The following is a 27592-nucleotide window of genomic DNA, read 5'->3' as shown; positions in this document are numbered from 1 at the left end:
CAGGGTAAAGCTCCTCCAATCCCCCCACCTAAACAAATAAAATAATACAAACATGTTTTTAAAAGTATAATATTCTGTCATCGAGGGACACAAATCCATGGGGCCTCTTGTCCTGGCAGCTTTACCAAATACTTTGCTACGTCTCCTGTAAGTGACTTTCAGTAGGAATCCAAACCTTTTAAGATAGACGCTGAGAAGCTCCTAAACACATACAATTCGAGTATCTTAAAGCCACGTCATTGTTCACTGTCTAGGTTATCCCCGGCTGAGGTCCAGAGTTGTTCTGTGCTGAGTCCAGTTGGTGGGGGCATCAGTCACTTACAGTGCTCCCTTCCCGGCTGCACCGTGCGCTCAGGGCACTGACATAGCCTTTGCGTGGTTTATTTCTGGCAGGGAAAACTTAGTTTTGACTCCATAGAAAGGAGAGAACACCAACTAAATCAGTTTTCAAAATCATCCTGATTGCCCAATTCAGCGCTCAGTGATTGCTGTAGGGTAGTTTATAATAATTTCAGTACAGACCGGGTCTGAGCCCAGGTGATGGTTAAAAGGACTAGCCTGATCTCGGGGGCTCAGCCAACTTGCGCTGGTCTGGTGATGGTCCTCTCCCAGGCATTCGCCCGCCCGCCCGTAGGCACAAGGGCTTTAAATAAATATCCGAGACTTGGTTTAGAGCTCAAGGACAGTTTATGTTCCTCAAGGGCATGCTACTGTACATACTATGCCATTCCCTCCTCCTCCCTGCCTTCCTGGGAACTCTCATTTATCCACCTGGGATTGAGCCTGGTCCCTCAGTGCAACCCCCCACCCCGCCCCGCCCCCGAAATATCCCAGCCCCTTCCAGCCTCGTCAGAGGTCTTTGGCTCTGTCACTTCACCGTCCACGTCTGTGCTTTCTGCTCTTCCTTTCAAAGCTTGACTTTGTAGTTGGGGAAGAACATTTTCCTCTTTGCCAGCATCAGGTGAATGGCCATCATGGAGAAGGAGGCCAGCCACGTCACGGCTCCTGTCACCGTGTAGACGAGGCCTAGGAAAAGGCTGCTGCCGCCGCTCCACGTCAGGGTGGAAAGAACGACCGACTTCTCTCCTCGGAACCTGGTTACCGGGAAGTCTAAGGAAAGGAGGTCTGTTAAGGATCTGTCTCCGCACGTCTCAGCTCTACCTCCGCGTGTCCTAAACACACCAGGCTGGACCACATAAAACTGCTGTTTTCGAAGGTAAAAACAGGGTTGAATAATTTCATAGGGTCTAATCTTTATCAAGAAGTGCATTGTACGTTACTGTCATGAAATTAAGTAAAAACAGGGCTTCCCTCTACATCGTCATCTTGTACCAAAGGGATTCTGACACGTAGACAGCTTGGAATGACTTACAGACAACCGAAAATTCAACACATGTATTTTAACCCAAGGAAATAGAAATAATACAGATAGGTTTTTCAGCAAACCTGACTTTTACTTTTGGTTTTATGACTCAGAAGACCCAGGGTAGGCTAAAAGCCTTCTTAGGCTAAGGTTTGAATTCCTACCTCAGGGAAAATTCTTCAAGTGGAGTGAAGAACAAAGTAATAGTGAGCTGTCACCCTGGCTGGTGTGGCTCGGTTGGTGGAGCGCCGCCATTCCGGTCGTGGGTCGGGGTGGGTGCAGGAGGAAACGGATCCACGTCTCTCTCTCACATTGATGTTTCTCTCTCTCTTTCTCTCACTTCCTCTCCCTCAAAAAAATCAATAAAAACATATGAAAGAAATAGTGAGCTGCCTGGAGGAGTATTTTTGGTGGGAAAACTAAAGGCGGGGCATGCGTTTGGGTTTCGGAAAGGCCGGCATCCCTCGCTGCTGGGGTGAAAGTGCTTGACGTGGCTTTGCTGTCACCAGCAGTTTAATGATGTCATTTTGATTATGCCTGTGGTCTGAGGTTTTCAAACATCTGGTGCCTTTTGGTAAACCAAACTAATAAACAAATAAAGGCTTCTCATAGCAACAGCACAGGGCAGCGGCATCTCCCAGCAACGTTCTCGAAAGGCCTCCGATCGCTGGGCCACATGCTACTTAAAGGCACAAGGAAACCCAGTCTCTCTTTTACGTCAAAATTCCTCATTGTCACCAGCTCCTCGAGTGCCACCTCAACTCATCTGCCTTTTTCTCTCCCCCTCAGCTCTAGCAGAGGGTCTTTTCCTCACTCCGTTAGAAGTGGCAGGTTTTGTCTATAGCTTGGGCTTCATTCTCTGTGCACATCTGCCAGGCCTCGAGGCTGAGTGGGACATACACACTGCCAGGGCTTAACACAGGTAGTGCAAGGCTAGGACCGAAGCTCAGATGGAGGGTCTACGTCGAAGATTTAGACCTGAGAGTCATCAGCATTAAAAATGTGACTGGCTGAAGTCACCCCAGGAGAGCTTGTGTCCAAAGGAGAGAGAGAGGGTCTCCTTTGTTTGGAACACAGACACCCCCTCTTTCCCCTCTGCCCCAAACTCAGCACCAGGCACGGTGAGGGCAGCAGTTCAGGACATTTATTTCCCCCTCCCCATTTCTTGATGGCAACTGCACCTGCTTTACTGGTAAGGCAATCACAGACACAGTTGATGGGATCAGAGGGTCCAATTCTGGAGACCACTGTCAAGCAACTTTTTTGTTGTTGTTGTTAACATTTTTTTTATTGTCTAAAGTTTTACAAATGTATCATTTTCCCCCAGTTGACCGCCCCCCTCCCCAATTCTTACCCTTAGGGCAAGCCTCCACCACCCCAGTGTCTGTGTCCATTGGTTATGCTAATATGCATGCCTACAAGTCCTTTAGTTGATTTCTAAACACCCTTCCCCCCCAATTTCCTGCCATTTGTCTTTGGATCTATTTTTGTGCATCAATTATGTTGTTCATTATATTCCACAAATGAGTGAGATCATGTGATATTTATCTTTCTGACTGGCTTATTTCGCTTAGCATAATGCTCTACAGTTCTATTCATGCTGTTGCAAATGGTAAAGTTCCTTCTTTTTTATAGCGGTGTAGTATTCCATTGTGTAGATGTATCACAGTTTTTAATTAAATCCACTCATCTGCTGATGAGCACTTAGGCTGTTTCCAAATCTTAGCTATTGTAAAGTGTGCTGCTATAAACATGATGGTGCATATATCCTTTCTGATTGGTGTTTTTAGTTTCTTGGGATATATTCCTAGAAGTGGGATTACTGGGTCCATTTTTAACTTTTTGAGGAAACTCCATATTGCCTTCCACAGTGGCTGTACCAGTCTGCATTCCCACCAGCAGTGCAAGCAACTTTCAATCTCAAATTTTTTTGGCGGGGGAGGGGAGAAGGCAGGGTTGCTGAAATTTTACTCTTACATTTTCACAGAATAGAATTAGAGGCCCTGCTAAAAGGATGGAATTGGAGGCAACAAACTGACAGGTAGAGATGGTGTCACATCAATGAGGAACCTCTGACTGAGGAACATCCCTCCCCCCCTGTCATGATGGAAATGTCCTCACTCTACTCTGGATAGAAATGATGGAACAGTCATTCACTTATCCCCAAGATTTCTCATTCAAGCTCCCCAGCAGACAAAGAAACGGAGGAGGTATGTTGTGCTAAGATCCTCTGGCCCACGGGGCGTCCCATGAACCACTTCTCGCCAGCAGCCTTGAGATGCCACAGGGCTGACCTCAAAGCTGTGTACAAACCCTGGAAAGATTCTGCCTCCCAAAGATTTGTTTGAAGAATAGAAAAGTACAGAATGAAATAATTTGACAACTACCGTGTTTCCCCGAAAATAAGACATCCTCTGAAAATAAGACCTACTTACAGGTTTCCTTCTGAATGAAATATAAGGCATCCCCCTGAAAGTAAGGCCCCCCTAGGCTCTGTCTCAGAATGAAAATTAATTTACCATAAACTTTGTGAAACCTAAACTGCAAGAGGTTGTGACTTGGGTGAAGAATTCATGGGAGAAAATCACTGACAGTTGCATTGCAAATGCACTGCGAGCAGGCTACCTTGACAAGAAGTACTCATTTAAAGACAGTGCTATTGCTAAACATGAGAGATTTAGTCCACTGATTCTGAAAGAAATGGAGTCACAAGAAATTCACCAGGAAATTCAGGAATTGGATTGTTATGATGATGTTCCAGAAGATGATGACATGATTGTCATTGAATAAATGAGTAAATTCTTGATACTGTAGGATTCACAGTTTGTCTGGTTTGTGTTGACAACTACCATTCTACAGTACCGTATACAGGTAATAAATTTCCTTTATTTTCACTTAACAGTAAATGTGTACCGTATTCTTCTTCATGGAAAAATAAGACATCCCCTGAAAATAAGACCTAGTGCATCTTTGGGAGCAAAAATTAATATAACACACTGTCTTATTTTCGGGGAAACAGGGTAGCATCCAGATGGACACTAATTTTCCTTCATTACAAAAAGAAGCAATATAAAAGGATACTGTAGGCTATGTTGAAACTATAGTTACCAGCAGGCAAACCTTCAGTAAAATACTGTATTCGATGGAGTCGACGGTACAGTTTCTTGAAAGTAGGAAAGGCAGCTGTCCGCATCCACACTATGAAGTCCTCATTGATGAAGCCATTGTTCTCTGGGTCATCTCCGTCCAGTTCATAGACAGGCTTACGCCAGTATGGCGGCTTTGCAGTTCCTGTGGGAACAAAATAATGGACATGGTTGGGAAAAATCACCTACCCACCTTCAGTTTTCCTTAGAGAATGAAATAACTTTTAAATTTTTTTTTTTTAGGAAAGAGAAATATAAAATAGAAAATTTTGAAAAAGTGTGTGTGTGTAAACTACCTGAGTATGTAACCATTAAACATAATGGTTATAAAGACTTAAGGAAACAGGGTGGGAGGCATGCTGATTATGTTATTATAAGGTAAAAAAACACAGTGGAATATAAAATTATATGTATCTTATGTGTTCTAAATGGAGCACTGAAAAAATAGGTAGAGCACAATACTAGTGGCCATGTTCTGTGATAGCATCATATGCTCTGATAGTGTCATAACTTCACTAGTGATCTAAAGAGAGTAAATTAAAATAAGATAGTTGGTTAATATTTAAAGAAAAAAGAATGACAACCACTGACGAGGCAGTGGAAATGGGGACTCTTGTGTGGAACATATAAGTGTGTGGATAAACATTATCTCTGGCAAAAGAAATACCCCCCCCCCCCCCAAAACATTATTTCTGACAATCTAGGAACATGCATCAAGGTTCATTATTGGATTATTTTACTTAAAATTCCACATATGTTTGACCATGCAGTGAGTCAAAAAAGCATCTCAATAATGCCAAGGTTACAAGTTCCATCCCTGGTCAAGGTGACTATTAAGAACCAAACACAAATGTATAAAAAAAATGGATGTCTTTCTCTCTCTCTCTCTCTCTCTCTCTCTCTCTCTCTCTCTCTCTCTCTCTCTCCTCTCTCTCTCCATATATTTTTCCCCCCTCACCCTCTAAAATATATATATATATATATATATATATATATATATATATATATATATATATATATATATATATGTTTTAGTCAAGACCGGTTTGGCTCAATGGATAGAGCGTCCGCTTAGGGATTGAAGGGTCCCGGGTTCGATTCCGGTCAAGGGCATGTACCTTAGTTGCGGGCATATCCCCAGTAGGAGGTGTGCAAGAGGCAGCTGATCGATGACTCTCTCTCATCGATGTTTCTAACTCTCTATCTCTCTCCCTTCCTCTCTGCACAAAATCAATAAAATATATTAAAAAAAAAAAAAGCTTTAATATATGTTGCATACATTTCAGCCCAAAAATTCTACTTCTAGGGATGCATTCTAAGGAAATAACCATGGAAGTGCATGAAGTTTGTGTTGCATAGATATTCTCTGTAGCACTGTGCCTAAGAGCTCAAAATTAGAGGCAAGGGCGAGGAATTGGTAAATGAGGGGTGGTAGAGAGCACAGGTGCTGCAAGTCTGTTCTAAAACCAGTAGGCCTGGCAGGTTTCAGTGCCATAGCAACAGTGAAAACACAGGGTGAGGGCCGTGCCAGAGGGAGAGCCTGTTGTGTTTATTGTCATCCTCACACTGCTTACTTGACTGTGGGCATTTCTGTCATTCTTACTCCACAGCAGACTCTTGCGTACAGTGTCTTTCTCATCTTCTTTTCACAGTCTAGAGCCTGGCACATAGTAGGTGTTGAGCCCACAATCCAGGCATATGTCCTGACCAGTAATTGAACCATGACCTCCTGGTTCATGGGTCAATGCCCAAACACTGAGCCACACCAGCCAGGCAATACAGTTTTTATTATCAACTTCTGTAAGCAAAGAAACCATCAACAAAATGAAAGGCAACCCAATAAATTGGAGAACATATTTGCCAATGCTATATATGATAAGGAGTTAATTTCCAAAATATATAAAGAACACATGCAACTCAACACCAAGAAGACAAACATCTCAATTAAAGGACCTCAATAGACACTTCTCCAAAAAAGATATTTAGTTGGCCAATAGACATATGAAAAATGTTCAACATAATTAATTATCAGAGAGATGCAAATGAAAACCACAATGAAATATTATCTTTCCCAATCAGAATGGCTACCAATTAAAAAACAACAATTGTTGGCAAGGATGTGGAGAAAAGGAAACCTTCGTGCACCATTGGTAGGAAGATACATTTTTGTAGCCACTGTGGAAAATAGTACGAAGTTTTCTCAAAAAATTAAAAATGGAACTACCTTTTTACCCAGTGATCCCACTTTTGAGAATATATCCAAAGAACCGAAACACTAATTTGTTGGTTTTTAAAAAATATATTTTATTGAATTTTACAGAGAGGAAGGGAGAGGAATAAAGAGTTAGAAACATCAATGAGAGAATCATTGATCAGCTGCCTCCTGCACACCCATTACTGAGAATGTGCCCACAACCAAAGTACATGCCCTTGTACCCTTCAGTCCATAGGCCGACGCTCCATCCACTAAGCCAAACAGGTTAGGGCCTGAAACACTAATTTGAAAGAATATGTGTCGGACTTCTAATATGGCAGCAGAGTAAGTGGAAGCCACACTGACACTCTCCCAGGACCAAACTGGAAATACAACTAAAATACAGAAACAACTACCCTGAAAAATCAACTGAAAATTAGCTGGATAGAACTCTGATAAACAAGGACAGAAAGTGGAGACCACATAGAGACTGGTGGGAAGCGCTGAGGTGTGAAAGGGCTGGCTGGGGTCCCACAGACAGCAGCTGAAATTCTGGAGGGATATCTCAGCTGTGGGGAGATCCCACTGAGAGCTCTGGGAGTATTCTGTGATAGCATCATACTCTCCACAGCAGAGAGCACCAAAACTGAGAAAGGTACTCATATAACATCTGCCGTGAAAAGCAGCAGGGTTGCTGTTTGCCCAACAGAGATTGCTGGAAATGCATCAAGCTCTTAAAGGACTAATGCATAAAATTTCATGCAGCCTCACACGTCAGGCTCCATCAGAGGGAGGGCAGAGTGGACTTAAGCTGTGTGAGCAGAATCCAGGAATGGGAGCTCTGGAGTTGAGTTTGGAGGGCAGTCACCTTGGTTTCTTATGCTGAGTCATTTTCTCACACTGCAGAGGACATCTTTCTCCAGTAGACCTTTGCCATCCAGGCAGTTTTTGACTGTGTGGAAGGCAGTTGTCCCATTCTATTGGAAGACCTCTCGCCCCACCCTGTGATAGATAACCTGAGGATATTCAAGACTGAGTGTCAATTGGTCTGCAGCAGAGCCAGGTCTCTGGAGACTTTGAGCTAATGCTGGGTAAGGGACTAGGAAAAGCAGAGCTGGGTGCAAATCTTGGTTCTTTCCAAAGGCACCCAGCTCCAGCAGAGGGAGCCATAAACTGTGATTACTGATAGCTCCAATCAGGGGACTCAGGGCCAGTAACAGTGTCTGAAACTGTCTCACACTAGAGATTGGGAGGTGTATTAGATATACTAATACACAGAGACAAACTGAAATAGACATCTAAAATGGGGAGATGAAAAGAAAAGTTCCAAATGAAAGAATAAGAGAATTCTCCAGAAGACCTCAACGAAATGGAGAGAAGACATTTATTAGACATAGAGTTCAGAATAATGATGGCAAACATGCTCAAGAGCATGAGAAAAGATATGAATAATGACACAGCACTAATAAAGAACATAGTAGAAGGAATACACAGTAGATAAGGGGAATCCAAGGATCAGATAACTGAATTAGAAGACAGAGCAGAAAAAAGAAAAAAGCAAAAGAAAAAAAAGTGAACAAGGCATAGGGAACATGTTTGAATAAATAATGGTAGAAACTTCCCTAACCTGGCAAAGGAAAAAGTCACATAATTTCAGGAGTTACAAAGAATTTCAAGCAAGAAGAACCCAAACAGGCCACAATCAGGCACATCATAATTAAAATACCAAAAATTAAAGACAAAGAAAGAATCTTAAAAGTAGCAAGAGAAAAGCAATTTGTAACCTATAAAGGAACTCCCATAAGGCAGTCAGCTGACTGCTCACTAGAAACTCTACAAGCCAGAAGAGAATGGCATGAAGTATTAAAGGTAATGGAAAGCAAGGATCTGAAACCAAGATTACTATATCAAGCAAGGCTATCATTCAAAATAGACAGTGAAATATAGAGCTTCCCAGACAAAAAGTAAGGGTTAAAGGAGTTCAACACCACCAAGCCAGCATTACAAGAAATGCTAAAGGGATGATGTAATGAAAAGAAGAAATAGAAAGAGAAATCTAGGCATACAGAATTAAAATGACAATAAGTAAGCACTAATCAATAATAACACTAAATGCAAATTTGAACGTGCCAATAAAAATGCTACAATCAGCTCTAGGGTAGCTGAATGGATAAAAAAACATGACCCAATTATGCTGTCTACACGAGTCCCACCTCAGAACCAAAGACTCACACAGGATGAGACTGAAAGGAGGGGAAGAATTTTCCATGCAAATGCAAATGAAAACAAGCTGGGGTAGCAATGCTCATATCTGAAGTATTGAAGGCCATCACAAGATACCACTACCTAATACTGAAAGAATAGATTCAACAAAAGGATATAACCCTGGTAAACATATATGCACCCGGTATAGGAGCACCTAAATGTATAAAAATACTTCTAAAGTACATTAAGGGAGAGAAAGGAAGTAATACAGTCACAGTAGGGGAGTTTAATACCCCACTGAATTCACTGGATAGATCTTTCAGACAAAAAATTAATAAGGAAATAGAGACTCTAAATGATACATTGCATCAGGTGGATTTAATTGACATGTATAGAACATTTCACCCCAAAGTTACAAAATATGCATTCCTTTCAAGTGTACATGGGTCATTCTCAAAGATAGACAACATGTTATGGATACAAAACAAGTTTCTGTACGTTCAAGAAGATTGAAGTTTTATCAAGCATCTTATCAGATCACAATGGCATGAAATTAGAAATCAATGATAGTTAAACATTCAAAAACATTCAAACATATGGGAGGCTAAATAGCATGTTATTAAACAATGAATGGGTTACCAATGAGATCAAGAAAGAAATTAAAAACTTCCTAGAAACAAATGAAAATGAACCAACAACTACCCCAAGTCTTTGGGACATAGCAAAAGCAGTTCTGAGAGGGAAGGTCAGAGCACTGCAGGCATACCTCATAAGACAAAAAAAAAATTAAGAATAAATTATTTAACCCTACAACTTAAACAATTAAAAAGAAAACAAGAAAAGTTCAGAGTAAGTAGAAGGAAGGAAATAAAGATTAGAGCAGAAATAATTGACAGTGAAGCTAAAAAAACAATAATAAAAAAATCAATGGAACTAAGAGCTGTTTCTTTGAAAAGATAAACAAGATTGATGAACTCCCAGTCAGAAAAAAAGAGAGAGGACCCAAATAAATGAAATCAGAAAAAAGTGCAGAAGTAACCATTGATACCTCAGAAATACAAAGAATTGTAAGAAAATACAATGAACAACTGTACACCAACAAGATGGACAATGAGGAAGAAATGGTCAAATTCCTAAAAAAATAAAAAATAAAAAAATCTTCTAAAACTGAGTCAGGAAGAGTCAGAAAACCTGAATAGGCCAATAACAACTGATTAAATAGAAGCAGTAATTTAAAAACTCAGTAAACAATAGTCTTTTTAAAAATATATATTTTATTGATTTTTTTACAGAGAGGAAGAGAGAAGGATAGAGAGTTAGACACATTGATGAGAGAGAAACATCGATCAGCCGCCTTCTGCATACCCCCTACTGGGGATGTGCCTGAAACCAAGATACATGCCCTTGACCAGAATTGAACCTGGGACCCTTGAGTCCACAGGCCGATGCTCTATCCACTGAACCAAACCAGTTTTGACAGCAAACAATAGTCTTGGTACAAATGGCTTCACAGGGGAGTTTCAGCATATATTCAAAGAAGGACTAACACCTATACTCCTCAAACTATTCAAAAAAAAACCTAAGAGGATTTTTAAATCCTCTTGTTGCCCTTAAAACCCTTCCTCAGCCCCCACCTTAGGTTCTGCCTTCTCAGTTCACCAGATTAGGTTCTCATTGGTCAGTTTCTATGCCAGTCAGCACCAAAAGCTCTGCCTCCTAGGCAGCCATTGGCTCTTTGCACTTCACCCAGATTTGATTCCTATTGGTAGGTTTCTATGCCAGTCAGCATCAAAAGCTTTGCCTCATAATCATTGGTTCCTCACACTTCACCCAGATTTGTTTCTGATTGGTTCAGTCAGCATCTCTGGGCCTATCAATGGGCCTGATCAGAGGGGTGGCACTGATCAGCAGCCCCAGCAGAGGCCCTAGAGAAAGAGAGGTGTGGCTGCTGGGCAGGCCTGGAGTAAAAGAGAGAAGCAACGGCTGATTAACAGCTGCCACAGAGGCTATGGATCAGACCCTGCTTCTCTCTACAGGCCTCTCTTCAGGCCTGATCCACAGCACCCTGGACAGTCAGTTCTGGGTCGGGCTGCCTGCAGAGATGGCAGTCAGTGCTGCGTCACCATGGCATCCCAGCACTGACTTCTGCTCAGCCTAGCCTTTGGTCATTATATATTAGGATAGTGCTGAAGTTCTAGTCACAGGGATCAGATAAGAAGAAATAAAAGGCATCCAAATTGGAAGGAGGAAGTAAAATTATCATTATTCACAGATGATAAGATATTGTACATAGAAAATCTTACAGACTCCATAAAAAAATTTGTAAATTTAATAAATGAATTTGGCAATGTAGCAGGGTACAACATTAACTCCCAGAAATCTATGGAATTTTTTATTCACCAATAATCAACTCTCAGAAAGAGAACTTAAGCAAATAATACCATTTATCATGGCAACAAAATTAAGAGACTTAGGAATAAACTTAACCAAGTAGGTAAAAGACCTGTATTCAGAAAACTACAGGACACTGACAAAAGAGATAGAGGAAGACACAAACAAATAGAAGAATGTACCATGTTCATGGATTGGTAGAATCAACATCGTTAAAATGTCTATACTATCCAAACAATCTATAAAATCAAGGGAATCCCCATTAAAATACCAATGGCATACTTCACAGACATAGAAAAAACAATCCAAAAATTCATCTGGATTAAAAAAAAGACCCAGAATATCTGCAGCAATCTTAAGAAGAACAAAGTTGGAGGGATCACAATATCAGATATCAAGCTATACTACAAAGCCACTGTTATCAAAACTGCTTGGTACTGGCATTAAGAACAGACATATAAACCAATGGAACAGAACAGAGAACCCACAAATCGACATAACATAAGCCATTATGCTCAATTAATATTTGACAAAGGAGGCAAGAGCATACAATGGAGCCAAGACAGTCTCATCAATAAACAGTGCTGGAAAAATTAGACAGATATAGGTAAAAAACATGACACTAGACCACCAACTTACACCATACACAAAAAGGTGTGTTCATTTACACCATGAACTCAAAACAGATAAAGGACTTAAATGTAAGAGAGGAAACCACACAAATCTTAGAAGAAGCTATAGGCAGCAAAATAGCAGATATTTGTTGTAGCAATATCTTTACCAACACAGCTCCTAGAGCAATGGAAACTAAAAATAAATAAATAAATAAATATTGAACAAATAGGACTACATCAAAATAAAAAGCTTCTGCACAGCAAAAGAAACCATCAACAAAACAACAAGAAAGCCCACTGCATGGGAGAACATATTTGCCAGTGTTATCTCTGATAAAGATTTAATCTCCAAATTTTATAGGGAACACATACAACTTAACAGAAAGAAGATAAACAATCCAATAAAAAAAAAAATGGACAAAGGATCTAAATAGATACTTTTCGAAAGAGGACTCAGAAGGCCAGGAGACATATGAAAACATGTTCAAAGTCACTAATTATCCTAGAGATGCAAATCAAAACAACAATGAGGTACCATCTCAAACCACATGTCAAGTGCTAATGAAGATGCAGAGGAAAAAGAAACTCTCGTGCAGTGCTGGTGGCAATGCAGACTAGTGCAGCTACCATGGAAAACAGTACGGCATTTCTTAAAAAAACTAAAAATGGAACTGCCATTTTACTCAGTAGTACTACCGTGTTTCCCCGAAAATAAGACATCCTCCGAAAATAAGACCTAGAGCATGGAAAGATAAGACATCCCCTGAAAATAAGACCTAGCGCAACTTTGGGAGAAAAAATTAATATAAGACACTGCCTTATTTTCAGAGAAACAGGGTAGTTGTAGGTATATATCCCAAGAAAACAGAAACCTCAATCAGAAAGGATTCCCCTGTGTTCATAGTAGCACAATTCACCATAGCTAAGATTTGGAAATAGTCTAATGCCCATCAGCAGATGAGTGGATTAGAAAACAGTGGTACATCTGCACAATGGAATACTACACTGCTTTAAAAAGAAGAAATTATTACCATTTGCAACAGTATAGATGGACCTGGAGAGCATTATGCTAAGCAAAATAAGCCAGTCAGAGAAAGATAAATATCACAGGATCTCACTCATTTATGGAATACTAGTGGCCCAGTGTACAAAATTCGTGCATGGGGTGGGGTGTCCCTCAGCCCCGCCTGCACCCTTTCTAATCTGGGACATCCCTCTTGCAATTTGGGACTGCTGGCTCCTAACTGCTCACCTTACTACCCCCTATTGCTCCCTCCACCCCCCCAGCATTCTCGCCCTCAATGTCCCCCCCTACTGGCCTAATCGCTCCCAACCGCTCCCCTCTGCCAGCCTTTTCACCCCTAACTGCCCCCGACTGGTCTGACTACCCCCAACTGCCCTCCCCTCCTGGTCTGATCGCCCCAACTGCCTCTGCCTCAGCCCTGCAAACATGGCTTTGTCTGGAAGGACATCTGGAAGGTCTCCCAGTCTAATTAGCATATTACCCTTTTATTAGTAGATAGAGGCCCAATGCATGAAGATTCGTGCAAGAATGGGCCTTCCTTCCCCTGGCTGCCGACACTGCCTTCGCTCTGGCCAGAGCTGCCTTTTAGCTCTGGCCCAGAACTGCCTTTCCACCTTCCCATGCTGCCCAGAAGCGTATGAACCAGGAGGTCACAGTTTGATTCCTGGTCAGGGCATATGCTCAGGTTGCAGGCTCAAGCCTAGTGCAGGAGGCAGCTGATCAATGCTTCTCTCTCATCATTGATGTTTTTATCCCTCTCTCCCCTCCCTTCCTCTCTGAAATTAATACAATTATATTTTAAAAAGACGGAGAAATATGCTTAAAATTGTTTGAGGTATGTATATAATTCACAATTATACCTAAAGAAGCTCTGATATTTTATTAATAAAAAAAGAGTTGTAGGTTGTGTAAAATTGAGTATTTTTATATATTCATAGAGAAACTAAACTGCAAGTTTAAAAAAATTCTTTATTGTTGAAAGTATTACATAAGTTCTCTCCCATGCCTCCCCATTGACCTCTTCCAGCATCTACCTGCCTCCTTAAATTGCAAAATTTTTACAAGGACATGGATGTTAAATGAAAAAATTTCTTCAGCATGGTATATATGTGGTCTGTTTTTCTATACATTAACCAGAATTTTAGAAATGTTTGAGCTCTTAAAGAACTATTTTCGTATGTCAACCAATGAGTCCTATAATGATTGTGAACATTTTTTGATAAATGAGCCATCTAACTTTTGGTTGGCTTTTGTTCAATAGTTGTAAAAAAAATTTTAAAGTACTTGAAATATGGAATGCCAAAAAACCTTAGTTTTTGAAGATTTAGTATATAGTAAACAAGAAGATACTAAAATTTACCTCTATAAAAGCAAGGGAATAATTTAAAATATAATGAAAGTTCTGCCAAAACCGGTGTGGCTCAGTGGATAGAGCGTCAGCCTGTGGACTGAAGGGTCCCAGGTTCGATTCTGGTCAAGGGCATGTACCTGGGTTGCGGGCACATTCCCAGTAGGAGATGTGCAGGAGGCAGCTGATCGATGTTTTTCTCTCATCAATGCTTCTAACTCTCTATCCCTCTCCCTTCCTCTCTGTAAAAAAATCAATAAAAATATATTAAAAAATAAAATAAAATATGAAAGTTCAAAATGTGTATAAGATTTAAATTTAAATTTAAATTTAAATCTTTAAATGTTTTAGAATATCTCAATGTATATTTTGATGGAGCTTTTATTTTTAACTTAGTAAAATTTTCTACTCTACCAGAATTAAATGATATCAAGATTTTGTAGCATCTAAATTTAGTAATACATTAAAAAAATTTATAAATAGAAAAATAAGTGAAGTTGAAAAGACACTACCTATGAAAATATTTGGTTCACAATATTAGTATATTTCAATACAAAAACACTGAAAATGAGAATATTCCCCATTTAGTAAAATTGGCTGTGAGCATAATAGTACACCTCAGAACCTATAGATATTTTCTCAATTTAAAAAATTATGGTTAAAATAGAAGAATCAATTAAAGGTGTTAACAAATTCAAATTGATTAATCATAAAATGCAACTTTAAATAGTTTCATTTTTAAAGTAGTTTGTAATAGAATTATTTATAGGTCTACCAAAATGATGTTAATTTATTGATCAATAAATAAAAATTTCAAATAATTATATCTGTAGTCATTCTAGTGTCCCCTTTTATTCTCAAAAATACACTAGCTCAGGCAGTAAATTATGTGGCCACCCTAATTTTAGATGGAGCAACCAGTTTCTTAAAACATTGCCTTTTTACTAATGGTAAACTGGATGGAACCAGGGCAACAATTATTTCATATTTCTGACAGGTATGTGATAGAGGTGCTCACAGGTATGGAAAATTAAAACAAAAAGAAAATCAACGAAGAAGGGAAGAAGAGGAAATCGTAATTACTTCCTCACACATAAACACCAAAGTATCTACAAAGAGATTAAAAAAAATTACACTAATGTATGGATCTTACCTTCAAATGCAGTAGGAAGATCAATGGACTTTGGATTCTGAAACTTGATGTACTTGTCTGTCCACCATGTAATTCCACGGGACAGCATTGGGACTTTGATATATATAGATGAATTAAGGTTGTATAAAAGAGTGATGGTGTCTGTAAGGAAATTAAAAATTGTGTTATAGATGCAAGCAAGTGTTTTTTCACTCTCTGATACGCAAAGGTAGACATGACAAATAAACCAGGGTTTTAGCAGACTCTCAACATGCCTACATGCTGTAGGTGTTGGAATCACAATACTATTTTTTATATGAAATATTGTGCCAAAGCACCAGTGATTGAAAATACTCTTAAGCTCCATTGAACTCATGTTCCTAACTACTTTGAAGCTCTAGTAAGGAAGAACTTACTTGCAAATGAAATACAGTAAGTCAGTGGATAATGAATTCAAAATTATTTAAAAAACAACAAACCTGCCATTCTGTTGCAGAGATGATCTTCTGAACATTGGTTACACACTTATGAAAGGGCACACCATGGAGATAGGAAAAAAATCACCTACCATTGAACATGCTGTTGGCGATAGCTCCACAAGGACAGATGGGGGTTCCATTGCTGGTCCTTTGGAATGAACCACATTTCTCAACATCCTGGATGTAAGATGATACATGATTGAGAAGTCCTTTTGCTCAACTCCCTTAGAATGTTGAAAGTGAGAACACTGGCAATGTAAATCTCCCCACACGGATTTATTGGCATAGACCAAGATTATGGTCTACTAACTGGTTTTTCCCAGGCTTCCAGCTCACTTAGGCTAGAAAATCTTTGTGTTTTGGATGTGTGTGTGTATGTGTGTGTGTAAATTCCTTTACAGCTAAAGGGATTTAATAGCAAATAAAAACTGATATTGAACAATAAAATAAATGCTACCTAATAAAATAGCAATATACAAATTAACCACCAATCTGCTACACCCACAAGCCACACCCACCAGCCAATCAAAGTGAACATGCAAATTAACCCCAACCAAGATGGCTACAGCCACAGAGAGCAGTTGAGAAGCTTGGGTTTCCCTAGCAATAGAGGAAGCCAAGCTTTCCACACACCCTGGCAAGCCTAGGCCTCTACTCAAGAATACAATTTCAGCTAAAACCGGTTTGGCTCAGCGGTAGAGCATCGGTCTGCGACTGAAAGGTCCCAGGTTCGATTCTGGTCAGGGGCATGTACATTGGTTGCGAGCACATCCCCGGTGGGGGGTGTGCAGGAGGCAGCTGATGGATGATTCTCTCTCATCATCGATGTTTCTAGCTCTCTATCTCATTTTTTTCCTCTCTGTAAAAAATCAATAAAATATATATATTTAAAAAAAAAGAAAAAAAGAATACAATTTCAATTATAGAAGATAAATCCCAAGAAAAATGGTGGCAGCCACGAAGCTGGAGAGAACAAGCTAGGGTTGTCCCTGGCAACAGATGAAGCCAAGCTTTCCACCTGCCCTGGCTGGCCTAGGTCTCCACTCAAGGATACAAAGTTTCAATTATAGAAGATACATAAAACCAAACAGAAATGGCAGCAGCCACAAGGGAGCAGGGGACTTGGCTTTGCTCCAGGCTACAAAGTTTCAGTTGTTGAAAGTAAATATATCCCAGATACCAGGGCCTCTGCTTGGATGGCTGGGGGGGGGGGGGGGGGGGGGGGAAGGGGGGGAGGCGTGGCCGGTCTGCAAACCACCACAGGCCCCTCACCCAGGCTGCCCCACACCCTAAGGGAACCCCCACCCTGATCTGGGACACCCTTCAGGACAAACCAGCCGGCCCCACCCATGCACCAGGCCTCTATCCTATCTAATAAAAGAGTAATATGCAGATTGACCATCACTCCAACACACAAGATGGCTGCCCCCATGTGGTTTAAGATCCTGCCCCCATGTGGGCACAAGATGGCCACCACAAGATGACCAGCAGGGAAGGGCAATTAAGAGGGAACAGGCCTGCAAGGGAGGGCAGTTGGAGGCGATCAACCCTGCAAGGAAGAGCAGTTAGGAGTGACCAGGTCAGCAGAGAAGGGAAGTTGGGAGCAAACAGGCTGGCAGGGGAGCAGTTAGACATCAATCAGGCTGGTATGGGAGTGCTTAGGGGGTGATCAGGATGGCAGGCAGAAGCAGTTAGGGGCAATCGGGAAGGCAGGCAGGCGAGCAGTTGGGAGTCAGCAGTCCTTGATTGTGAGAGGGATGTCTGACAGTTGAACATTCCTTGAGGGGTCCCAGATTGGAGAGGGTGCAGGCTGGGTTGAGGGACACCCCCCAACCCCGTGCACGAATTTCGTGCACCGGGCCTCTATTATTTAAATAAAATAAATATTGTAGACTGAAGAGAGAAAAGGTTTTTCCCCCCCCTTATTAACAATACATAGTATAGCAAATATGTTTGTAAGAAAAAACTTTACCTTACTGGCTGTACTAAATATCACCTTAAGTCTACACTTAAATACATTTTAAAACCTGTTTTTATTGAAGTGCAATTTATATTCCAAAAAATATAAAAGTCATGAATCTATAGGCTAGATGACTTACCTACCTAAGAACCAGAATATAGTTTTAAAAGAGTGTTTGCTAAAAAATTATTTATTACTTTAATATAATATCAGTATAGAAAAAATGGTTTTCTCATTGCTCTTCTCGCTGGCATGCTAAATATCATCTACCAAGAGTAAAGTTTTGTAATCCTAGGACTGCAAGGATATTCAATTAAATCAAAGGCTTTTATTCAAGTGGAGCCCAACTTCCTTAAACTTGGCTAGACTGACGGCCCCGGTTATAGGAAAGACACTGCTACACACAGAGAGCCAGACTAAGACAAATCTCTCAGAGTCACTATCAAAATGGTTGGTGATTCCGCAACTTTAAAGATAACTACAGAAATTATGGGTAAAGGAATAATACTAAAATCTAATCAATGCGTCAACCTAGTATGCCATCAACTTTAACAGAAACATAAAATCCTGATTGTGATTGAAAGATAATTGAAGATTTTCCCTTTTGACACATTCATTATTGCCAAGATTTGGACAATCCAATATGTATCCAATTTTAATGTAAAATTCTGTCAAGTTAAAAAAAATGGTTGGAGCATAAAAGGATACCCCTTTTTAACCAGCAAGATCCACACTGCTCTGAAGAGAGGAAATAACTCCTTTTCTCAATAGCAGTTATCCTGAATACACAGCCCCTTCAATTTATGCAAGAATGAAATGAACATTTCTATCTGTAAAACCTCAGCTTTTGAGTTAATTTTCTATATTCTGAAAATTTAGACTGAAAAATCCATCTGGTTTAAAGGGAAAAAAGAGGAGCTTGGTGAGTGTGCTCAGTGATCTGCCCACTGGAGGGTTGTGGGTTCAATTCCCAGTCAAGGATTTGGGTGCATGCATAAAGCAACCAATGGATGTGTCTCTCTCATATCGATGTGATGTTTCTTTCTCTCCTCTCCTCTCCTCTCCTCTCCTCTCCTCTCCTCTCCTCTCCTCTCCTCTCCTCTCCTCTCCTCTCCTCTTCCTTCCATTTCCTGGGAGGAAAAAATATCTTCAATCTTGGTGTGAGGATTAAAAAAAAAAAAAAGGATATTATGCCAAAGTAAAAAGAGCCTTACCTTTATATTACTACCCATCAGTTGGGTATTACTTCTGGACAGAATATAATGATAGAGGTTCTGATGGAAGCCATATAATTTATAGTACATATAAACATTACCCTGTAAAGGAGAACAGTGAAAAGTAAGAAGAGAGTAAAAAAATAAACCGGAATATTAATAAACACAGGATTTTCAAAATATAAAAAGTGGTAAAGAAAAAATGATGGAAACAAAAGTTTTTTTTTTTTTTTTTTTTTTTTTTTAAATCAAATAAAAAAACCACAAGAAATCATTATTAAAAATCAGTGTTGGAACTGGGATGGGGAGTGAGGTGGGGTAGCTCGGTTGGTTGAAGGGTTGTCCCATACACCAAAAGGTTGTGAGTTTGATTCCTGGTCAGGACACATACCTGCGTTTGGGTTTGATCGCTGGTTGGGGCATGTATGGGAGGCAACTGGTCAATGTTTCTCTCTCACACTGACGTTTTTCTTTTTCTCTCTCTCCTGCTTCCTTTCTCTAAAGTCAATAAAACATAGCCTTGGGTGAGGATTAAGAAAAGAAAACAGTGTTGCTCATCTGAGAAAAAAATCAGTGTTGGATATAATATTGAATGCCACCTGGAATTGAAAAATAATTAAAATAAAATAAAAAAACAGTGTTGGAAAATCCTGGTCTATAAAGAATTATTAAAATGGCCAAATAATTTATTCTTAATGCTTCTATAAGGGCTACTGCCTTGAAAATCCTATCTAATGAAGAGGAAATGTATTAATTGAGGGCCATGCCCTCAAAGATGGTAGCGCTCACAGCCACTGAATGGCGGTCCCCTCAGTGCTGCACGTGCCCCAGAGTCCCCAGTCCCTTCAGCCCCCAGCCATCCAGGGCCGGCCCGAGGTGCAGGCAAGCCGTGGATGGCAGCTGCCCAGCCGCCCAGGGCTACCCGAGGTTCAGGTAACCAGAGCCGGCCGAGGCTTGTGCTGTCGGCAGTGGCAGCAGCAGAGGTGTGATGGGGCATCACCTTCTTCTGATCACCGGGTTGCCTCCTGCCCCTGAGGGTTCCCAGACTGTGAGAGGAGCAGGCTGGGCTGAGGGACCCCCCCACCCCTCCAGTGCATGAATTTTCATGCACTAGGCCTCTAGTATTTTTATAACTGGGCTTTGTATTCTCAATATGTAAAATTTTATTTTACAAATACTGTTATTTCCCAGCAATACTAGGAGATATGTTTTCCTAGGGGTTGTGGTAGGCATCAAAGTCACGTGATTTCAAAGCAAACCCATGAAGCATAATTTAAAACTGGAGCCACTGAGCGTAGTTAGTTGCATGTGCATACTGGGCATGTGAAAGGATGAGACTGGTTCTCTGTGGTCCAGCTCCCGGGGTTTTCGTCTTTTTATCCTTAGGATGTAGCACTGTACCTGGCGTATAGTACTCGCTCCAGAAATGGCGTACCCCTTGGACAAATGGAGATGGAATAACTCACTGATCCTAAAACAGGTGGTTTTCGCCTGAGTTGTAAGTAGCCTTGTTGCCATGAGAGGCAGGCCTTTTCATGGGCACTGCTGCGTGAGGCTGCCCCATCACAGGCCACTTTCATGCTTCCACCTCTATGGTAGCATACCAAGGCCCTGGAGATTCTCCAGGCAGACTTGATACAGATTTTACTAACAGCCTATACAATGCAACTGGAAATGGCCAATGTAGCTTTTATCATTAATATATGAGCTACATCCAGAACAATGAGGCCTGAGTCCAAAAATATATGACGGCTTCCCATTTATTTAAAGTGCCTCCCACATGTTATGTGCTATGTTCTGTGCCAGAAACACAGAAGTATTCCTTTACAATTCACCGTGTCAAATTCCTTACACGATGCAAAAGCAGCATTTGGTAAGAATTTTGGCCGCACCCTACAAGCCTTTAAGAGGATGAGTGTGGAAGATGGGAGCGGGTACCAGGGCAGGCTGGAAATAAAGGTCTTGGTAAGTGCGGCCAGTTACAGAAAACAATGAACGCCAGCGAGCTTAATCAGTTGTGAGAGAACAATCTTTGGAACACCGAGGAGGGAGATGCTGGGCCATCGCAGAGGCAGGCTGCGGCGTAATAAACACAGAGCTTGGATGAGAAGGTGGATAAGCCAGGCGTATCGAGAATCACTGATTCCATTTCCTCACCCAAAGGGGAAACCTCTATTGTTGACCCTTAACTGCAGAAAATGTGAAGTCCACAGAAAGGAATTTACCATACATTTTCTTGGAAGCTAAAAAAGAGAATTCTACTTACACCAAGTTATATATTTATATAAATGATAAAATAAACAGGCAGAGAACACACCACATTAGGGAGGGAAGTGTTTTCATAACCTTTTTTTTCAATGATTCTATGTCCAAGTTTTCGCTTAACAAGGCCTCAAAGATCATCACCTCTTTGATTAGTCCTGGCGGCCCATGCTTTATGACATTTCTTCTCTTTACACCAGTGGCACTTGGCGCAGGACTCCGAACCTAAGGCAGAGTCTCACGTGGGTTCGTCACAAGCGCACGCCGTGCCTGCTGACTGGCGAGCGAAGGCCCTGTGATTGCCCTAAGCAGTCGGTCGGGTTTGTACGGGAAAGCCTTTGCCTGAAAGGAGCAGTGAGCAGCTGTCACACAGGACGCAGACAGATGGGAACTGAAGCCCTTCAAAGGTCTCGTCCTTTGGATCTTTTTCTTAAAAAAAAAAAGTGTACGTACTCTGAGCCCCTCAGGAAGGAACAATCCTGCTTGACAAAATGATTTCAAGTTTTTTGACTTGTGGAACTCTGAGAGAATAAATTTCTGTTGTTTTAAGCCTCCCCTCTAAATTAAAAGTACTCGAACTTTTACTTTGGGGGAAGCATAGGGAACTGAGGAAGGCAAGAAAGGGTACACCTGTAGAGAACTAGAATTTTGACTTACAATAAAAGGATACATTTGTAAAACTTCCCCCACTGACTTTATATAGATTTCAGTTATAACCCAAGTACAACTCACTAATTTCCTTGAAATTTATACCTGACTTACAAAAATGATTAGAGCTACCCATAATCAATACAGATGTGTTCAGAATATTATTGATACCAACATGCTTTCTTATGGGGTCAAGGGGAAAATAAGAAAGATACAACATAGAACCAAAACTGTGGCTTAGTGGTTGAGCATCAACCTATTAATCAGAAGGACAGAACACATGTCTGGGTTGCAGGCTCGGTCTCCAGTAGGGGGCATGCAGAAGGCAGCCGATGAAGATTCTCTCTCATCATTGATGTTTCTTTCTCTGTCTCCCTCCACCTTTCTGAAATCAATAAAAAATATATTTTAAAAAAGAAAGAAATAAGCTTATAATTAGCCTTAAAAACATAAAACCAAAGCCTCCTAGAACATAAAGCCATATAATTTAGCACTTTATCTTTCCTCCATTCATTTACTATTCTAGAAAGTGTTTCCTGAGCATCTACCATGTGAAATATACAGTGCTATGCATTGTGGAGGAAGCAAAGATTTATGTACTCAGTAAGTAAACTTTAATCAAGCCAAGCATTGTTACTGGGGTTTGGGATACAACAGTACAGTAAGAGACAACAAACAATACATCTATGTAACAAATTTTTAATTTATATAGTATACTAGGGGCCTGGTGCACAAAATTTGTGCTTGGGGGGTATGTGTGTGTGTGTCCCTCAGCCCAGTCTGCACTCTCTCCAATCTGGGATCCAGGTCTTCTAGCTCCCAACCACTCATCTGCCTGCCTGTCTGATTGCCCCTGTTTCTGCCTGCCAGCCTGAGCACCCCCTAACCATTCCCCTGCCAGCCTGATCGATGCCTAACTGCTCCCCTGCTAGCCCGATTGTCCCTAACCACCCTCCCCTGCTGACCTGGTTTCCCCCAACTGCCATCTTGTGGTGTCCATCTTGAATCCACATGGGGGCGGCCATCTTTGACCACATGGGGGTGGCCATCTTGTGTGTTGGAGTGACTGTCAATTTGCATATCACCTCTTCATTATATAGGACTAGAGGTGATAAGTACTATGGAAAAAATTAAATTTACAGCAAGGTAACAAGGATCAGGAGTGCAGGGGTGGAGTAAGTAGACAGGCTACAGCAAGAAACAGGTTGGCTAGTGTAGGCCTTACTGAGATGAGAACTGAGCCAAGACCTGAAGGAGGCAGGGGAGTTAGACAAGTGGATATCAGGTACAGGGAACAACCCAAGAGTATGTCCAACTTGTCTGAGGAATGAGGATTCCACTGTGGTTGGTGTGGGGGTGGGTGGAAGAGAATGGAGAGATTAGGTCAGAGAGGAGGCGCGAAGCCAGATCAGGTGGGCCTTGTAAAGCCTTGCACTTTCTCACTTGGTGAAAAGAGGAGCCATCGCAGGAATTTTTAAGTAAAGGAATGACATAATATGACTTGTGCTTTATGAAGCTTACTCTAGCTGCTTTGTTGAGACACTGATGCAAACAGGGAGACCCGTTAGGAGGCTACTGCAGAGAATCAGGTGAGAGCTGGATTTGGCATGGGGCTAGGTAGCCGTGGCAGAGTTGTGGAGAAGTGGGCAGACTCTGGATACATTCTGAAGGCAGAGCAAACAGGGTAAAATGGGTGTGAGATGTTAGGAAGCTGAAGTAGTCAAGAATAACTCCTGGTTTTTGGCCTGGGCACCAGAAGGAAGGAGCTGCTATCAGCTGAGATTGAGAAGTCTGTGGTTGGAATGGATTCTTTGGGGGTGGGATGGGGAAAAGTGGTGGTGGTCAGTTCAGTTTTGGAAAAGTTGAGCTTCACATATCTGGTGATCATCCAAATGTTGACATTAGGAGGACAACTGGAAATACAAGAGTGGCTAGCGGAAAGGAGGTGTGGGCTAGAGATAGAAAAAGGGTGTCGGCAATGGTTGGCACTTAAAGCCAGGAGGTTGATGCCGTTTCCAGGGAAGCGAGTGCGCAGAGCGAGGAGAAGGCTGCAGGCTAAGGCTAAAACCCTGCAGATCTAGCACAGGGTGTGAGGAAGATGGAGGGACATAATAAGCCAAAGAAGGGCAGCCAGAAAGCTAGGAGGTTTTCCAGGAGCGCTATATCCTGAAGTCCATGAGAAGGACGTGTGTTAGGGACGTGGGAGTGACCCATCGCCTGTGTCTGCCGGGCTGACAAGGAACCGGGGACTCTGAGCTGCATTTATGCACATGGAAGACATTGGCAACCTTGCAATTTCGCTGAGCCTTCTGAAACATTCTTAGGAATACACTACAGTCTAGGACATAGTCTCCTTCCTTCTTTTTCTCCCTCTTCCACTCCCTCCTTCCTGCTCCCCTTCTTCCCTCTCCTCCACAGGGGCCAGAGCTGTGTTGTCTGACTGCTCTGTCTCCTCGGGCTTCCTCCCATTTTCTCTTACAGGCAGTTCTCCCAATAAATATCTTGCATGTTTAATCCTGTCTTGGCATCTGCTTCTCAGACACGACTTTGATCAGCCCAAGAGCAGGGACTCTCTTAATATTTCTTTGGCATTTCTCACCGCGTCTGACAGCCAGGCCAAGACTTGGATTAGGCAACTGCATATGTGGAATGACTTGGAGGGTCCCAAAGAGAGTCCCACCAGGTGTGTGACCCTCTGACACTAACTCACCGTGTGACCTTGGTGCAGACACTTATCCTCTCAGCCCATTAATTTTCTCACTATAAAACGAGTGGTTGGATTCCGGGATCTCTGGTATCCCCCCTTGTGCTGACACTGGAATGAAACCTGCTTGATTGATGTGAAGAATTATGTGACAACACCGAGCAGGGAGAGAATATGGAAACTTAGAGACAAAGGAGAACAACACTCCAAAGGGAAAACAGGGGTGAGGAGTCGCACATGAACTCAGAACTTTATAAGACCCCCCACCTGCACTGCCTTACTTTTGGCATTTTCAGTTTCAGGAAGCACTTGTTGGAAATCATGAACTTATTGCGAGGTGTGAAGTAGGAGATCAGCATATAGCCAATTGAAGGCTTTTGATTTCACTTACTTGCATTATCTCTGGCAGGTAAAAAGGAATGGAGCAGAAGCATTCTTTGTCAAAATTAATGGCATTTTCCCGAAGTTTTGCACAGCTTGCACATATATTTGTGTAATTTATCTGCCAGGTAGGGAAAAGAACAAGGAAGAAGATTTGGTTTAGGGTGGTGGACACAGTGCAATCTACAGATGATGTATCCTAAAACTTGCTCACTTACACCTACATAATCTTGTTAAGCATTGTCCCCTCGATACATTTAATTAAAAAAAGAAATTACATGAGTATACATCTTAAAATTCAAGCCCTGAGTCCACCAAGGTCAGGCTGTCTGGGTCAAGGGCATGCTGTCTGGCCACGACTAAAGGGCAGCCGGAGTGCAGGGAGAGCTTCTGTGTCACTCGGAGGACTGGGCCTTTCATTTTGAGACCTGTAGCATTTTGCCACGGATCTGGAATTCAGTGTTTTTATTGACTATTTATGTAACCTATTGTGATAAAGCCTGATGCCTGGATCATAAAAAGGTGTCATTAGGAAAGTATTAGTCAACGTCTCCTATGGGCCTACGGCCAGAGTCTAATCAGCTTTATGGAGAAGTCACTTCACTGTTTTTCCATTTTATTGTATGGAAAATATGTATACAAAGGAATTATTCTACATGGCATCTAGAAGACATTATTAAAAATCACCAAACAGAAAAAGAACTATTTCCAAAATGTAGGGTTGTTTACATATGTGGAATAAATCTGATTTTTAATGTTACATTCTATTTTTTAAAAGTTCAATTCTTTGAAAATGGTAGGGTGGCCTTTTTTTTTTTTTTTTTTTTTTTAAAGGGAAGTGTGTCCCAAATGAGCAAATCCTGTGAGCTCTGGCTGAGGGACTTCGTTGTGTGAAGGTCACTTATTCCTGGAGAGAGAAGCTGGGAGCTGGGAGGGGCAGCAAAAAATACAAGTAGAAAGGCAATGGGAGGAGTGGGACTGAACCCAAGTTCTCCTTTCTAAAGTCCTCACCATTTGCTATAATCCACTCTTTCCACAAGTTTCTGACTATTATGTGCTGGGCACTGAACAGGAAGGGGTTGTGGGTATTGTGAACAAGCCAGGCATGGCTGAGCTCTCTGTTCTTACCACACACTGTCTTACCTATTCTATCATTAGCTCTCCGAGGACACAAGTCAACCTTGGCTTATCTGCCTCATCTGCATAGCCCACAGAATTCTCAGCACCTCTCACACTCCTGAATGTTAAATCACCCTCAACAGACTTGGCCTTCAACGTGTTGCCACTAGCCACGTGGACAGAGGGGACAGATCAGCTTTCCATGGCTGCCTGTGGAGCAAAGGTCACACAGTCTGGGATGTAGGGCAGTCTGCTCAGAGATGATGTAAATAAGACATTTCTTAATTCATTAGACTGAAAAATGGGCATGGCCGGCTTAGCTGTAGACCAACTCTCATCTTCCCATCTCAGACCAGCTTCTGGGGGTCTCATTCTCCAACATTGGCAAGAGGCTTGTAACCGAGGGGTGTGCCCTTAACGTCAGCTTTTCTCACTGAGTAGAACTTGGCTTATTTTGCTAAGTGTCCCTAATAAGCCAGAAAGGTTTGGGTTGGTTCTTGCCTTTCCTAGATTGAGTTGATGAACTCAGAGAGAGTTTATTTGCAAAGCGAAAGACACTATGCTTGAAAGTGGGCTAAAATAGCCTCTGTCTTTGGCTCTTCACTTTTTTCTTTTTAATCCTCATCCGAGGATATGTTTTTATTGATTGTTAGGAAAGAAGAGGGAGAGGGAGGGGAAGAAGGAGAAGAAGGAGACTCAGAGAAAGAGGGAGACGGAAAAGCAGAGGGAGAGGGAGAGGCATTGATGTGAGAGAAATATTGATCAGTTGCCTCCCATATGTGCCCGGACCAGGGATTGAATCTGCAACCTAGGTATGTCCCTTGACTGGGAATTGAACCTGCAACCTGGTGTATGGGATGATCTCCAACCAACTGGGCCACCCAGACAGGCAGTCCTTTGGCCTTGCCTCTCCTCTCATCCTTATCAAGTGCTTTCTCAGTCCTTTGCCAGCACAAAAGCCTGACTTTCCCAGACCCTGTAAACAAGGTTGATTGAGCCAACAGTGTGAGACTGATTTGTCCTCATTAGGAAATAGGGATGAATAAAGCCACCACACACAGGCTCTGTCACCATGGGCGCCTGCCAGCTGAAACAGGGATGTTAGAGTCTCATTCAGCTCCTGTGGAGGGGTTGTGTTCTCAACTGGACTGCTCATTCATAGTCTCAAAGCAGAAAATTATTAGAAATTGCATTAAACATATAAGAAGAAACAAACCTCTATTTCCTTGATGCTTTTTGCAGACAATAGAAGGATGATGCCCATGCCTAGGCAGAATGCTCCTGTGACAAAGAAGCCAGAGAGGACCTTGGAGGCTGAGAGCTGCAGCCGGTAGGCCGGCAATCGTTGCTGCTTCAAGGCAGTGTTGTCTGGCAACAAGGACAGCTGTTCCTCGTGTGGCTTGTTCAT

The 27592-nt window shown here is 41.7% G+C and overlaps 1 protein-coding gene across 1 annotated transcript; it reads right to left on the bottom strand.

The window, feature by feature from the left end:
* Positions 1 to 886: 886 nt before the first annotated feature.
* LOC311615250 (cell cycle control protein 50C-like) lies at positions 887 to 27592 on the bottom strand (the record flags this gene model as incomplete). The annotated part of the gene is made up of 7 exons (XM_084870573.1): positions 887 to 1110; positions 4445 to 4654; positions 15439 to 15579; positions 15986 to 16073; positions 19071 to 19172; positions 25076 to 25186; positions 27401 to 27592. The coding sequence occupies 7 exons, from the start codon at positions 27590 to 27592 to the stop codon at positions 908 to 910; spliced, it is 1047 nt and encodes a 348-aa protein (XP_084726699.1). The 3' UTR covers positions 887 to 907.

Source organism: Pipistrellus hanaki (genome assembly GCF_964339955.1).
Source record: "Pipistrellus hanaki genome assembly, chromosome: 2".
Classification (NCBI taxonomy): domain Eukaryota; kingdom Metazoa; phylum Chordata; class Mammalia; order Chiroptera; family Vespertilionidae; genus Pipistrellus; species Pipistrellus hanaki.
Note: the sequence above shows the minus strand (reverse complement) of the source record. Positions and strands in the feature narration are given on the sequence as shown.